The 16175-nt window shown below is 40.8% G+C and overlaps 3 protein-coding genes across 6 annotated transcripts in view; 1 reads left to right on the forward strand and 2 right to left on the reverse strand.

The window, feature by feature from the left end:
* Positions 1-1419, forward strand: part of Lef1 (lymphoid enhancer binding factor 1) — a 115294-nt gene extending 113875 nt beyond the window's left edge. For 2 of the 4 annotated variants that reach the window (XM_027935450.2, XM_027935452.3), the window contains exon 12: positions 213-301. Coding sequence is in view for 2 of the 4 variants with exons in the window: in XM_027935449.3 (XP_027791250.1) it covers positions 213-292 (80 nt within the window). In the remaining 2 variants the exon portion in view is untranslated. Of the gene's footprint in view, positions 1-212 lie in introns of all 4 variants that reach the window. The other 2 variants (XM_027935449.3, XM_027935451.3) reach the window with 1 other exon arrangement.
* The window catches only part of Rpl34 (ribosomal protein L34), a 535705-nt gene that overhangs the window by 506848 nt on the left and 12682 nt on the right, over positions 1-16175 (reverse strand). The window lies entirely within an intron of this gene.
* Hadh (hydroxyacyl-CoA dehydrogenase) overlaps positions 9388-16175 on the reverse strand; it is a 44661-nt gene continuing 37873 nt past the window's right edge. Inside the window, exons 7-8 of the mRNA XM_027935403.2 lie at positions 11684-11800; positions 9388-10250 (exon numbers count right to left, since the gene is read on the reverse strand). Of these exons, the coding sequence (XP_027791204.2) occupies positions 10132-10250; positions 11684-11800 (236 nt within the window). The 3' untranslated portion in view covers positions 9388-10131. The remainder of the gene's footprint in view (positions 10251-11683; positions 11801-16175) is intronic.

Genomic DNA, 16175 nt, shown 5'->3' on the forward strand with positions numbered 1-16175 from the left:
GCTAAAGTAAAATGTTCAATACACTATACTTTGTGATATAATTCTGAGGGGTTTTGGCTACCATAGGGCAATCCATTTTAGCCATCATCAAAGCAACAAAATGAATGAATTAAAGTCTACATATGCTGTATGTAATAAAAATTATTTACAACAGTCTTTTAAAGGCCAGTGGCAAATTCATATTAATAGCATTTCATTTGTTTCTTTCCGAGGTGGAAAACGAAGCTCATTCCCAACGTGCAAAGCCAAGGCAGCGACCCCAGGACCTCTTCTGGAGATGGAAGCTTGTTAAAACCCAGACTGTCTCCACGGCTTGCCCAGTCGACCCCAAAGGAGCACTGACACCAACGTTACCCTGAGGTCATTGCTAGAGACGCTGATCCATAGAGACAATCACTGCCAACTCACCTTTTGTCTACTGCAAGAGCCAATTTCCAAAAGAAAGCATAAAAAGGTTGTTTTTTAGAAAAAGAAATTAAAAAGCACATGAGAATGCTAGCAGGCCCCGGTCAGCTGAGCAGCTTTTCTCCCCTCGTCTCTGAGTGCACGTCCCAGAGCATCTTGCGTCCATACCTGTACCTTTTGGCAAGGACAGTAACTTGGCTCCGTGTGCCTGCCACGCACAACTGGAGCCAGCAACCAGCACATCCATCAGCACCCCAGTGGAGGAATTTGTGGAAGAGTTCCCCTTTGTTTCTGTCTTCATTTTTCTTTCTCTTCCTTTCTCCTAAAAGCTTTTATTTAACAGTGCAAAAGATCAATCTTATGTTTGCTTCTTTTTTTTTTAAACTTGAATTTTTAAAAATTACACTTCTTAGTTTTAATTTTCCTGTATATTTTGCTAGCTATGAGCTTTAAAAAAAAATTCAAAGGTCTGGAAAAGTTTGAAATAAAAACAAAATGAAAAGAAGCCTCTTCTGAGACATCTTGTCTAATAAGTGGCTTCTCTGTGAATTGCCTGTAATGAATAATGGCCTCTCTGTCCTTGTAAGGTGTTCGATAGAGCTAAATAAACATAATAGCCAAATCCACTGTTGGTAGCAATTGGCAATCCTATTTCACTCACTTTTTTTTTTTTTTTCTTTTTTTAAATGGTAAACCTTAACAGATACTGTCAGCAGACTGGTTTGCAGTGAATTTTCATTTCTTTCCTTTTCACTCCCTTGTTGTAAAAAGCCCAGCACTTGAATTGTTATTACTTTAAATGTTCTGTATTTGTATCTGTTTTTATTAGCCAATTAGTGGGATTTTATGCCAGTTGTTAAAATGAGCATTGATGTACCCATTTTTTTTTTTTAAATAGCAAGGCACAGCCTTTGCCCCAAATTGTCATCTAACATTTGTCATTCCAGTTTGAGTTAACGTGCTGAGCATTTTTTAAAAGAAGCTTTGTAATAAAACATTTTTTTAAAAGTGTCATTTTATTAAGAGTAAAGTTCCTGATGATCAGAGTTGGAAATGAACTAAATCTACAGGTTAGGCCAGAATGAGGCTGTGAACAGCAGCAGACCATGTCAGAGGGGTGTTGCTGGCATGGCTTCACCTATCTCCTAGGCCTGCATCCTCAAGAGCAGTTGTACTACTGAGGCCTCCCCTCGTTGCTTGGTATAGATATAAAACAGGGTCAGCAGAAAAAAGAGTCACCTGATCCAGATGGTAGTGAGTCCCTTCCTGAAGACAAGCTGTTTCCTCTTCACAACTTGCTGGTTTCCAGCCTGGGCTCCCCAAATCATGGGGTCCCCGTGGTGAAGGAAAGTCTTCACCCAGCTCATCTTCCCAGGCAGCATTTTCACAGTCTAGAGTTTGTTTTCTATAATTTTACCATAAGCTTTTGTTAAACTAATGTATAAGTTGGTATGTGATATAGCAAAAACATTTTAAGTTTGAAACAGTATTTCATGGTCTTCCACAGTGGTTTTCTACACCTTGAGCTACTTTGGGAATCACTGATACCACCGGTCTAACTTAAATCACTTGCTGAAATTCTAGTTGTTTCCCTTTTCCACCCTTCAATACAGCTGGGGAACAGCTGACTACCATACTTGTAATAACCCTCCACATACTGTACTTGAACATTGCCATTAAATCACCCCTCAAATTTCTCTTCTCCAGGCTAAGTAATCCCAATTCCTTGAACCTTTCATCATCAGCCCTTTAATCATTTTCATTACTATCCTCTGGAAACTCTCCAGTTCCTCTTCACTTAGTCCTAAACTTGAACCAGGGAGGGAAAAGGGGGGGGGGTACCTACTTATTATAAAAATTTCATATTATTCAGGGCTAGCTAGGACTTCATTTGAAAATTGTCTCTGTTTTCTTAATGTACATGAACTGAGTAGGAAAACAATCTAAAGCTGCCACCATGATTTTTCTGGGAGTTAACTAGAAAATCTAAACAAAATGGTGCAGGAGGTGTCATTGGAGTATTACTTTTGGCGGGAGAAAATAAAAAAAATTGTAGCTCTTCTGGGCAATAAGTACCTGTTTATCAAGGAAACTGATACCAAGATACAAACTTTTTTGACTCAAGACTTGGCTAAAGCCCACTCAACTCTTCTCTCCCTTGGTTCCTTGAACTTTCCACATTTTTTGACTCACAAAAAGCTGAATATACAATATTAAAAGAAATGGGTTTTTTGACCCCTCTTGAGTCAAGTTTTTCCTTCCACAAGCTTGGTCCTGTCCTAGTTTTCTATATTTGTTCAAGAATAATTTTCCCTAAATAATTATGACGTCACTGCACAGGGCCATTCCTGGCCATTCTGCCAAACTTCTGAATTCTGCCAGCAGCAGTACTGAGGAAGGAGAATCAGGGGTTCCCCAAGAGACATGGACCGAAAAGGGTGACTAGTGGGAGGGACTCTCTTCTGGCCACCACTTCCGTTTGATCTTGAAGTGATCTGGCTCCATTCCCTGCAGCAAACCCAAAGAGTTGAACTATGTGCCAGGAAGAGGAGGATGGGTCAGGCTTCTTTCTGGGAGCTGAGCCTTCTCTGAGGTCACAGCTGGCATGCTGGTCCTTATGAAAGGTTGTTTTCCTCCTGGTTTGAGTTTGGTTGCTAGGGTTGCTGGCAAGTACCTGTTTAGCTTGAAGAGGCCCTCCAACTGTTTGATGTATACAGCTAGCCTAAGTATAATCATTTTTTCCTATAGTTTTATCTAAGGCTGCAACAATATGGAAATCTCCAATAAAAACCCATAAGCAGTAATGAGATGTCTGTGTGGCTTTCCTTTTATAGAAAAGTCATAAGAATTACGTATTGTTCTAACAGGAAAGAGCTTAAATGTCACATGACATACGAGTTGCTTAACAAATTCTACTTAGCGCTTCTACCCCAGAAAAAAAACTGCACATACTATAATATATAATTATACTATAATATACATAAATTAATAATTTATGGTTAAACTTGAAAATGCAAGTAAAAATCTGTTCTCTTCCACACATGAAAGCTGAGGGAGTTTTAGGTGCTGCCCTGTGAAACCTATACACACATGAAAATTTTAAATGCTTCTGAATAAAAATTATAAAATTTGACTGCAGGTAAGCATTTTAATATGAATAGAAGGATGTGATTCTACATGCCATTTAAAAAATAAGATCATTGAGTTTTCTATCATTCCAAAAGCTGCTATTCTAAACTTATATAACTCTCTCGTGGGAAAACTTGCATTATCTTACTCCATAGCCAGGAGTAGATCAGGGAGAATGGGGGAGGAAAGGACACATCAAGAGTAGATATTTAAAATGAACATTCTTGGCATGAATCAACCTAAATAGAAATTTTATGCATAATAATGAAATAATTTAGCTGAAGAATTCAAGTGAAAACCAGCTGTTTACTTCCCTTTATTAAAGAAATTATGCTAATGATGTTCATCAATAGTGTTAAAGGTCATAATAAATCAGTACTAAAAAAATAAATGTACTAATACATCTTTATTGACAATGGGCTGTGCTTTAATAACTGCACACTACAAAATATTTTTTTAAACATTATTTGTCAGACTCTTTTCTGTCTGTATTTGTTATAACGTACAAGCGTCCTTTTCTCTGAAGGGTAATTTGGACTCTTTCTTATAGTAGGAATGAAGGTGGCTCAGTGGGAAAGGCCCAGGTTTGAAGTTCCAGAGCTGGGCTCTGCACACTAACCCCCTTTGGGCATACTTCCTCATGGGCTAAGTGGACACATGCAAAGAAACGAGTGGTAAACAAGACCCATGGCAGATAAGAAATGGCAAATAAATGAATTTTCCCTTAAATTGTTTATACACACACACAAACACACACACACATTTTTTTAGAAAACTGTGTGGGGTTTTTTGGTCCAGGGTCTACTAAAAAATGACATTTTTGTTCTGCCTATAACCATAGGATATCTGAGCATGTTTCTTCAGCCCAGGGAAGTAGTTAGTAACCAGGACTAACTAATCTCTTTTATCAAGGAAGAACTTATACAAAGGGTGCAAAATTGGGATAATTTTGAATCATGTACACTGGTGTACATTATTTTTCTTAATGTAGTAGCTGGAGATGTTACCAGCTAGATTAATTAATTAAACTTTTTATCTACATTGTGTGAGAGAAATTGGAAGCAAATGTATTTGCCAGTTGAAATGAGAACACTGCATACACATAGCAGATGTAATCACATGTACACACACACACACACACACACACACACACACACACACAACTGTCTTTCTAGTCACAGTGGAATTAGCAGATTTTCTCCATCATTAACTTGTCTCAGAATTTGAGCTCAGTGGAACCATTGAATCCTGTCCTGTAGTGATGTTTTCTCCCATCAGGAAGATGTACAAAGTAGCTGAAGTAAAACAGAGTCCCACATATTGGCCTGATTGTTGTTACAGGTCTTAAGTTAGTTTAGCCGCCCACTGCTCAACTGGAAAGAGCAACAATGGCTTCCAAATTGAGCCTGCCTCCTGCTCAGCTCTGGAACACACTTCTCTGCTCCACAAAGCGAGGGCTGCTTAGTGCAGCCCAGAGGTGCCTGTAGCCCTCCCATCTGTGTGCCTCATGCTGGCATTCTCAGGTTCCTGTTAGTTAGGACTGCTTTTCTCTCAGCACCTGATTCTAGAGACCAACCCAGTTTCCAGGGAGTGGCCTGGCTTTCAACCTCTAGGAAGCACACTTGGTCACTGCCGCTCTCTCAAACTTGTTTAGAATAGCTATCTCTGTCCTCCCCCTCAGGCCTTTCTCTCTAGGACTTGGTCTCAGGCTGGATATCTTCAGCCCATAGGGATGGGGGCGGGGCTAGTTCAAGCATCAACAGGAACTCTGGGGTACACGGTCCCAAGGGGAGAGATGGGGGCTGCAAAATATATCAATCAGATGTGCCATCCTCTGAAGACTCTGCATTTGGGATTAACTGTGATTTTACTAAAGGGATGTCAAAAACTAGTTCTAACACCACAAGCCCCTAGTGTACATACATGCTCAAAACAACAGAAAAAGTCCAGCTGTTAAGTATTAGTCCCCTGCCCTAAGGCCTATGATTTTGTAAGAACACCATGGCCAACAATGGCAGAATCTACCATGAGACCAACTGCTGGAAGAGTAGCTTTCTCAGACTAGGGCATGTGTATGAGCTACTTACTTACTAGCTATCTAGACCTCCACATTGGACAATGGCCTTTCCACTTCACCTCTAGTTGGTCCTACAAATCAACATGATGGAGAGAAAGGTCGCTCTGCACCATCCTCACCTCCCTACAACTTCACTATTAAGGATAAAAAAGGACTCTAGAAGATCACCTTCCTAGAAGCATATGCTACTCCCACAGGGCTCCCAAATGAGGCACGTCATTCCATCATTCAAAGGTCCTCAAGTAGAAAACTCAGTGTCAAAAACTTCTTCCCCTAGAACTGGTTTTGGAGGCTCCCAGTTTCCAGACTTCTACAACCAATTTTCCTTTTTTACAGTTCTGGGCCTTAGGCATACTAGGCAAGTACTCTACCACTGAGCCCCTGCCCCAGCCCTTATACATGGTGTTTCTAAGTGCCAGTTTATAAGGAGACAGTAGGAAGTACAGTTCTCACTCCAGGAGGTTTTCCTCTTTAATATCTGGCAAAATACACTAGCAATGGCATCTATAGAAATGAGGCTGTGGTGTCTATCTTGCCGAGGCTTGGAGACCCATATTCAGACATCACAGCTTTTCCACGTCTGCAAGACCTGCATGGCCACTCTAGTGCGAGGGGGCTCTATAATCTTTATAAATTCACTTAGTACCATTTAAAAATACATTGTCATAGGATGAAGTTTTATTTTCTCCTATACTACTACTACTTCTCAATTTACACGTCAGGAGACTTGAAAACATCTAACACTCATGCTTTTTTTCTGGAGTCTTAAATCATTTAGTCTATTGCTCATACATAAAACATAACTTACCTGAATGACAACCAACCTTATAGCACACCAGATCATTTCCTTCTTGCTACTTCCTTCAATTATCCCCGACCAGCACTTCTCTGAAGGCTTGGAAAGACGTTCCCAAGTAAATGTGGGGCACAGGTCTTTTAGCTCAGGTAGCCTAATGGCTTCCCTTCTCAGACTCCCTTCTATAACATTCAGGCCTGTTCCCAATCTTCAGCTCATTCTCTTCAGGTGTAAGACCTAAGCTGTCTGTAACCCTGTAGATTACTGTTGCTTCCTTTGCAATTGGCCTATCTTTGCTAGAAAGTGTTCTCAATACTTGATATCCATTATCTCATCTGGTCCTCAGAACCCTATAGGATAGATTCCAATGTTATGCCCATTTTACCAGACATATTCAGAAAACAACCTCTTTATACAGGCAAAAAAAAAAAAAAATGAAGCTAAGAACTAAAACCCAGGTCTGTTTCATTTCAAAACCCACAATATTAGACTGATTAATCCTGCAGCAGCTATAGCTGGTGACTTTAAATAAAACACTGAATTAGTATCAATGACAAGGTTGTATCTTTCAGCAGTTAAAACCATGATTCTGAAACAATGAGATCAAGTAACTTAAAAGATAGAATTTACACAACCCATGGGTTCTTTCAAGGTATAGTTCTGGAAGTACAGCAATGAATTTACCATTCAAAGCATTTTGAACTACTTATACATTACTACTTATATAGCACTGATGCCTATTTACAAGCAAATTAGTCCTATGGAATTATAGCCACACCTTATATTTGGTAGATTTAATCAGTTACTTAGGTTGAAATGTTAAGGGGATTAAAATCAAGGTGGGACAAAACAAAAGCTTGTTTCAAATATGTAAACAGTATAATAGCATAGTTAGTCATATTATTTTATAAGGCATGACTAAGATACTGGTTCTATCCAAAGATGAGTGGTTGAATATCAGGTGAATTTCGGAATTATATATATTTTTACTAATATGTTAGTGTAAAAAAAAAAAATTGATACTTAGAAAAATCCAGCATAAAATTACTTTACAACACCAGATCTCTATATCCATATTTCTTAGTACCCATACCCGGTTTCACTTTACCTCACTCAGTTCATGCTGTCATTCAACAGGACTCAATAGGACTATACCTTTCAAATGGTGTCAATTTCTCCTGAGAAACTGATATTAACAGTGAATCTTATGGACAATATGATTTTTATTTTACAAAGACATCTTCATGACTATTCAAACTGTTCCCCAGAGAACTCCATTTTGCTGATAACTATAGTCCAGGTGATACCTACATTCAGAGGCTTACTTTTTTTTCTAACAAGTCATTTCATACATTGTATGGTTTTAGTTTCAAATGTTCACTTCTACTATAGGAATAAAAATATCGTGAAGAGGAATTAGAGGGGAAAAATTAAACTATGTTTCTGAGCTAAGACCTGGTAGTAGTTACTTTAGAATGTTTTGAGGACTCATGGCTGCTGTCAGGAAGCATGGGTGGGGAGGTGAGGCCCAAGGGCACTGCCTGGACTCGCCCTTCCTCAACAAGTGCAACCAAAACACAGCCCAGGAAAGCACAGGCGCCTGGGGTTCTTGTTCAGGTTTGGTTTTCAACCATACACTGAAGCAAATGGCAACAGCTATATATGGACCATCCTGCCACACAGCTCTTCCTGGGAGGAACCACGCCCACCTGAGAATGTGGAACCCAAGGAGCTGGGAAGGGAGGCCCCTCCCCAAGTCCCAGATTTAAGAGAAGGATATTCAAAATTCCTTCCTGGTTCCTTCTGAACTTGATGCTTGGAAATAAAACTAACAAAATTCAGAGGCCAGTTCTTTCAATTGTTTAGTAGGTTAAAGTGCATTTTAAAATTGAGTCAGAAAGATTACTATAATCCTTTACGTTCCCAATCCAACAGTCACAGTGTTGAGTTCTATCTCTTTCCTGGAATTCAGTAGGCAAGAGAGAGAGCCCTGCTACTTCCAGGATGAAGGCTCAGGTTCTATGTGCACTCTGCTCACAGTGAGAAAGTAAAGCCCCTTCTGGGCCATGGTTCATGTCAAAGATCAAGAGCCAACCTGAGAGTGAGCAGGGCACTGTCAGGCCACAGGATCACCTTGAGCAGAGAAAATGGTCATGGCAGTACAGGCACTTCCTTTTGTTAGTTAAGCAATGTTTAGGAAGCTTCTAAGCTTCTAGTGTGGCAGAAACATTATGTATGTACTTTTTCACTTTGCAATGCATTTGAACATTTTTAAAATTAATAATCTTCCTTTTATCAATTATGAAATGAAGAAAAAAAATCTCTCAACCATTTGCAACTATGCAAGGGCGCCCATTTGGAAGAAAAGTCCCATCTGCAGTTCAGATTTGAGATTCTCAAATTTACTCTTTTTTTAAAAAAATTTGTTTTTAGTTGTAGAGGACACAATACCTTCATTTTATTTATTTTTATGTGGTGCTGAAGATCGAACCCATTGCCTCACACATGCTAGGCAAGCCCTCTACCACTGAGCCACTCCAGCCCCAAATTTACTCTTTTGTACTTAATTTTATCATCAAAACCTAGATCTAATCTGTATTCTGCAACAAAATTATCTGGTGACCTTAAACTCTCTGCTAATGAGGCCACTGGACCTCAGGGCTTCTGATGTTTTTCCAAGTCCTAAATTCTATCATGGAAGACACTTTCTCAAGCCAATGATTAAAAGAAGCTTAAGTTACATTACTTCACTTTGCTGGCAAAGAAGAAACAGATGTTCCTTAAAAATCATTCTCTGTGCCCTTATTACTACTTTATTGGTAAGAAATGTGAAAGGGACAGCCTCGGGCAGGCTTTACACAAATGCCTTCTGCCATTCCCTCACCATTGCTGCCACTTTATAAAATGACAATTGGCCAGAGAAGATAAGACATAGCTTTTGACTGGATCGTCAACCTTTACTTTTATAATAACTTAAGCATTTATAATTTTAAATTACATGTTTATTTCCAAATTTTCACAGATTAATAGATTGCATTTTATTAGAAGACAATTTACAGGAGTTTGCAGCACTGATTTCTTATTAAGAAAAAAAAGAGAGAGAGAGTAATGATTAGGATTTGATGATTAGGATTTGTAGATATGAATGACCATGAAAAGACGTCTTCCTGGAAACCAAACATACACAGATATTCCCACCAATCCAGCAACAGTGTCTTGATGAGCTGAATAAAGACATAACATTTTAGGTCACACCCAGATGCAGGATAAGGCTCAAAGCTGCAGGCAGCAAAATATTCTCAGAAAGGCAAGATGCAGGCACCACGGACTGCTGTTCCTCACAGATGCACAGTGTGCGTTGCTGGCTCCTCATAGGAGTGCACAGCAACATGAAGCCAGCAGCTCACTCTGGGAGGAAGGGCCTCTCCTTTCTGAGTGACTCAATCAATGTATTACATAAGAAACATTTGCTCCAAGGCACTGAGGGTGTAAAGTTTTTTAGAAAATACATAGAAATGAACAGACTAAAAAAAGAAGTTAATTATCAATGGAAGAATCTACCATTACTGTGACTAAAGAAATAATTACCTCAAATTATAATCGAAATGCACATTGAACAGACTGCACAGTGAGGGATTGCCTGACCAAAGCGCATCCCCATGGCTCTTGGGGCTGGTTAGAGCACACTCACGAAACTTCTTCCTGAAGCCAGAGAAGCTGTGCATCATTTGTATTTGTAATATCCTTCTCCGGTCTTCTTGCCCAGCTTCTTCTCTGCTACCAGCTTATTTAGTGATGTGCTGGGCTGAAACAGTGGGTTCTTCGCATCCATTTCATGCCACCCTATTAAAAGGAGAGACAAAGTGCTCCGTATTCCCAAGGCACTTCTGGAAGTACAGCTTGGGGAAAAGGGCCTTACTCTGATGTGGGAAAGCTCCTGGGGCATGTTGCCCACTTAGGCCACCATGGCAGAGGCATGAGGCACTGAGGCATGTGCTGGTGTAGCCACATCAGCCCCAAAGCAGGCATGCTGCCACCCACCTGTGCCACTCGAAGCCCAGCCCTGTTATGGCCCTTCTGGGTATCCAATCAATTCCTGGAAATCACTAAGTTCAAAGGTCCAAGAAAACTAATAAAACCTGTTAATTTGCTGGTTGGACTCCTAAGTAGCACAGCTGACTTTTAGAAAACATGTTGAAAATCTGAATTCCTATTACTTCCTACTACTGAATTTTGCTCCTCATAAAATTCAAGTTTCTTGCTTAAATTATAACCCCCCTCCTCCCCAATGCATATAACTTTTTGTGAAATATGGAGTAGAGAATTACTTTCCATAATTCATTTAAAAAAAAAATCTCATTGTTAGACCAATGCTTTATTTATTTATCTATTATTAGTTGTGGATGGACACAATACCTTCTTTTTTAAAAAATTTATTTTTATGTGGTGCTGAGGGTGGAACCCAGTGGCTCACATGTGCTAAGGCAAGTACTCCACAACTGAGTCACAACCCCAGCCTCAACAGTTCAGTTTCAGTAATTATTTTTATCTTGTCTTCAGAGTCACCACATTAAAGTGGATACATTTAAAAAAACAGTGGTGTATCTTGGTTGTAATGGAGGTCCCACAAATCAAATTGTGTGATAAAAAGGGACAATGACAGTCACATTTTCTTTCTCCTGCCATCAAATATTGAATCTGATACTAAGGTATGCATATGGTTTATTCCCCAAAGGTTCACGTGCTATAAGTTTGGTCCTCAGTGCTGGTGCCAAAGTGATGAAACCTTTAAAAATTGGGCTTAGTGGAAAGTAATTAGGTCAATGGATGAATTCTGTCTCTTGGGAGCAAGTCTCCTATGACTAGATTACATCTTGAGAGACTGGCCTACTGCAATGCAAAGCCATCCCACACCATGGTCCCTTCTCACACCACTGTTTGCCTTTTCTACTTCTTTCTGAGTTGTGACCCAGCCAGAAGAGCTTTGCCAAACTCAAGCATCTTACTGTTTACTGTTGGGATTTTCCAGAATTATGAGTCAGAATTATGAATCAAATAAACTGCTTTCTTTTCTTTTTTTTTTTTTTTTTTTTGTGGTGTTAGGGATCGAACCCAAGGCCTCCTGCATGCTAGATAAACACTGTATCACTGAGCTACATGCCCAGCCTTACCTCTTTTCCTTATGAAGTACCCAGTGTTGTTAAAGCAACACAAAATGGTGATACCCGGTGAAGCAATTCAATTTAACAAAAACAACAAAGGATTCCAATTCCTACCATCCAGAATGAACTTTGTAGTATCCAGTCCAACATAATCAAGAAGCTCAAATGGACCCATAGGGTATCCAGCTCCCAACTTCATTGCAGTGTCAATGTCTTCCTTGGATGCATCTCCTAAGGAAAAAGGGCAGCAGTGAGTCACCACCACTTTCCCCAAATTCTTCCTATCATGGGGTTTAGTCCCAGAATCAAAATTTCATATTTTACATTTAAAGCATGTCTAGAGTCCATGTGTTTTCTGAACTGGGTAAGATTTCATCTGAGATATTTGCCCAATATGTCACAAGATGTTCAAAGCAACTGTATCGTGTGAGGCAAATTCTGGAGCACTGCTGTTTGTTCATGGAGAGGCAAAGCCCTGGGTCTGGAAATGCTGGCTACTTCCTAACAAACTGGGGTTTTCCAACTCTGGAATCATTTCCTGAAATATCAGTTAATGCTACAGAAGATTTCTTTATTCATGAATGGGTTGCAAACACACACACACACACACACACACACACACACACAGAGGTTTCTGTTTTCGTATGTATCACATATATATTTTCTTTTCTAGCTTTCTTTGTTTCACAAGTAACAAGTATTCCCCTGGAACCACATTCCCATGAATACATCAGTTAAGATAACCGTTTTTAAAAGTCCAAATTATTTGATTTAGATCTGGAATATCCCCCATAGGTATGTGTTGAGGATGTGGTACCCAATGCAGCAATGTCCAGAGGTGGGGCTTAGGGGAAGTGACTGGATCATGAGGGTTCTGACCTTATCAATGGATTAATCCATCTGATATATTAATAGTGACCTATGGTGAGGAGTGAAACTATAGGTAGGTGGGACATGGTTGGAGGAAGTAGATTACCAGGGGCGTGCTTATTCCTGTATCTTATTCCTGGCTGTCCCATCCTATCCCCCGCAACCCCCGCTCTTTCTCTCCCTCTTAGCTGCCATGAGTTGACAGCTTTCCTCTACCACACCCTTGTGCCATTATATCCTGCCTCATCTTAGACCCAGAGCAATAGAACTGACCAACTATGGACTTCTAAACCCATGAGCCAAACTAAACCTTTCCTCCTTTAAGTTGTTAAGTATGTTTGGTCACAGCTGCAAAAAGCTTTCACAAACTGCTATGCACATATGAAAATGGGTTGAACAGACCTAGACAATTTTTTTCCTTGAAAACTTCCCTGTAACATGCTGTTCTTTGGATCACAAGAGGACTTTATAGAGAACCAACCACCTGTGTATCCTTTCTCTGAAATCAGAAATTGGAATGAGCTATAACAAGTGGCTATCTAGAATTTTATTTCAAAGCACAAAGAAGTAGTTTAATGATATTCAGAGTTAAATAAAATGTTAAAACAGGATTTCATAATTCAGATTTTTAAGCACAAGGAGCAAGAACTACTAAAAAGCTATAAAGACATATGTAATTTGGGGAGGGCAGGTACCAGGAATCTAACCTAGGACACTTAACCACTGAGCCACATCCCCAGTCCTTTTTATTCTTTTAAATTTTGAGACAAGGTCTCTCTAAGTTGCTTAGGGCCTCACTATGATGTTGTGGCTGGCCTCAAACTTGCAATCCTTCTGCCTCAGCCTCCCAGGTTGCTAGTATTACAGGCATGCACCAAAATGCCCTAAGACTATATTTTTTAAAAGTATAGAAAGTACTAACGTAATGCTGCAGAATTTCAGAGCAATTTAAGGTGAACAAAACACCACTCAAATTATTTTCTGTGCATGACATTAGTACTACACTAATTAGGATTCAAGACTTCTGAGAAATCATTGCCACAAAAAAGCAGAAAAGATCAGGTATATTAGCCTTATCAGGCGGCCTTATTGTTCACTCATGTTTGATTTATACCCATTGTGTAGCAGGCACCAAAGACGTACAGTGAGACAATGAAAAACAAGTACTCAAGGTACTTATGACAAAATGGGAAGACTAAAATGTGCAAACCAAAAAGACAATATAACAATTGCTGAAGCTGCATGAAGATTTACATGGCTCTGTGTGGGCAATGATGGGCAGATTCCAGAGGAGGGGAGACAGGAAGATAGAAGAACATGTGAAGTGGCAAAATGAGACGGAACATAGCAGGTTTGAGCCGTGGCTCTATGGCTCAAAAATGGATCTGACTCAGGATTTCAAGACCCTGCAACTTCTATGGTAGTACTGTTACCTCTAGATGATGGGGGGTAGCAGGCTTACAGACCCTTATCTCAGGGTTTAGCAACAGCTGCTCCCTGTGCCCGGAGCATGAAGCTCTTATTCTTTAGGTCTCAGCTCAGGTGTCACCTCGTCAGAGCCTCCTCTACTCCCTGCATCTAAAAGAGAAGCTCCCAGGACTCTGGGCTAGGGTTCCCACCATCCTAGACCCTCTGTCTCTACAATTCCTAGTCACAGTCTAACACTTCTCTACTGACTCATTTATATGGGGAGTGCCCACAAACAGCCCAATTGTTCCCACTTAACCTAAAGCCACTGAATCAAATTCATACTCAAAGAAGGAATATGAGCCCTCTAGGCAAGATAGTAATTCCTGATTCAGAGACTCACTTGAGGACTATATTACTTCTAAAAACAAAAAGACAATACCGTGTATTATGAAAAAAAAATTTTTAAATCTAGTTTTACAAAGTCAGCACAACTCTTAAAAGTTCTGTCTTGAGTAATAAAGAGCAAAAAAGGCAAAAAGAAGAGAGAGAAATAAAAGACACACACAGGGACTGGTGGACCAAGTGGGAGTTAAATGTTGTATCATATTGATCAATAATCCCTAAAATTCTTTTAAAAAAATTTTTTTTAGTTGTAGATGGACACAATACCTTTATTTTATTTGTTTATTTTAATGTGGTGCTAGGGATCGAAACCAGTGCCTCATGCATGCTAGGCAAGCGCTCCACCACTGAGCCACAACCCGGCCCCAATACTTAAACTTCTTTAGAGTTAAGTACTTCTCTAAGAATCTGGCATTCCTCCCATAGAAAATTTTGCATCAACCTTAGGGGGTTCATGAGACCCCTCCACCTCCCCTCAGGTAAGAGCCCTTAACTCTAGACAACAAAGAAAAACTTCCTCAGTGTACTCAGAAATCTGCCTGGATGGGGACTGGGACCTGGGCCTGGTCTCAACATTGTTTCCTCTACCAGCAGCTCATCAGCACCACCTGCCAACTACTCTCAGCGTTACCAACAGAGACTCCCAATGTCCACATCAGTAGTTACCTCAATTCCAAATACCTGACCTGTGCAAGTGCTTTGGGGTCATGAAGAAGAGGAGGACCCAGATACTTCCCCAGAAGGGTATGGCAAGAGAAGACAGACATCCGCCATTCCACAGGGAAGGGATTGGCAAGTCAACCATAGGAGGGCCAAAGCAAAAAGAGCTATGAAAGATTATGTTCAGCATGGAGACAGAGGACACTCAGGTGGGGCATGGGAGTAAAGTATGTGGCAATAACATCAGGGGCAGAGAGTGAGAACAGTTTGTACACAGTGGATTACCAGAGAACCACTGTGCATGTCTGGAGCAAGGGGTGACTACAAACAGAACATCCTATAGTGACTGGGGGCCAGGATTATCACATTCCCAGGACCTGTTCCCAGCACAGTCCTCTTGTAAAGAGCTCACTGTGTTGTCCACAACCAAGCTATAACTAGCAAACCATTATGGGCACCTGAGAGGGGACAGCAGTCTGGGCATCAGCCCATCCAATCTATATTCCTCCAACCCACAAGAATAGTGCTTGACTGCCCCCACCAGGCCTTCCCCATAGTGGAATGAGCAATAGTGAGTACTGAGCTGGACAATGAGAAGGCCCAACACAGGAGCCATGAGGCACAGTCAGCAAAGGCAAGAGAGGGCAATGGGCTTCCACTAGTCCCATAGGGAGTGGGTGATAAATACCAGGAATTAGTTGTGTCCTGAAAGCTGTCCAAACATCTGGGGGCCTGACTAGACAGTAGCCCACACATCCTTCCAATGATCCTCTACCACTCAAAGCAGCCTTTGCCAATCCCATGGCCCAGGCATATCAATAGTGTGGTACAGAAAAGCTTCCCTCAAATGAGGTGGGAAATGAAGTCACAGAGCATCTACAGAGGCTTTGTTGTGCTACTGGAGTCTGAGACACCCCCGCCAGGGTCTGTGGGTAAGATACAACACACAGCATCTCCACAACTTCCTCAACAGCACAGCACTTTCTTCGCAAGCACTGTGGAGGGGACAGGTCTGAGGAAGACGTGAGGTAACAGGAACTTGTTTGGTGCCTGATGAAGCCTCACTGAGGAGGAGGGAGAGCTGGGATGGAAAGGGAGCAGGTACAACAGGAAGAATCAAGCAGATGTGGAAGACAGAAGAGAGGGAAACCAGAGACTTTGGGTGTCAACAAGTAACTGCGACAACCCAGCTGCAGAGCTGAGAATGGAGGCGGAGTGGTGGGCATGCACCTGAGCCCTATTCTGTGCTGGCTGGAAGGGGAGG

This window comes from Marmota flaviventris, chromosome 7 (genome assembly GCF_047511675.1).
Source record: "Marmota flaviventris isolate mMarFla1 chromosome 7, mMarFla1.hap1, whole genome shotgun sequence".
NCBI lineage: Eukaryota > Metazoa > Chordata > Mammalia > Rodentia > Sciuridae > Marmota > Marmota flaviventris.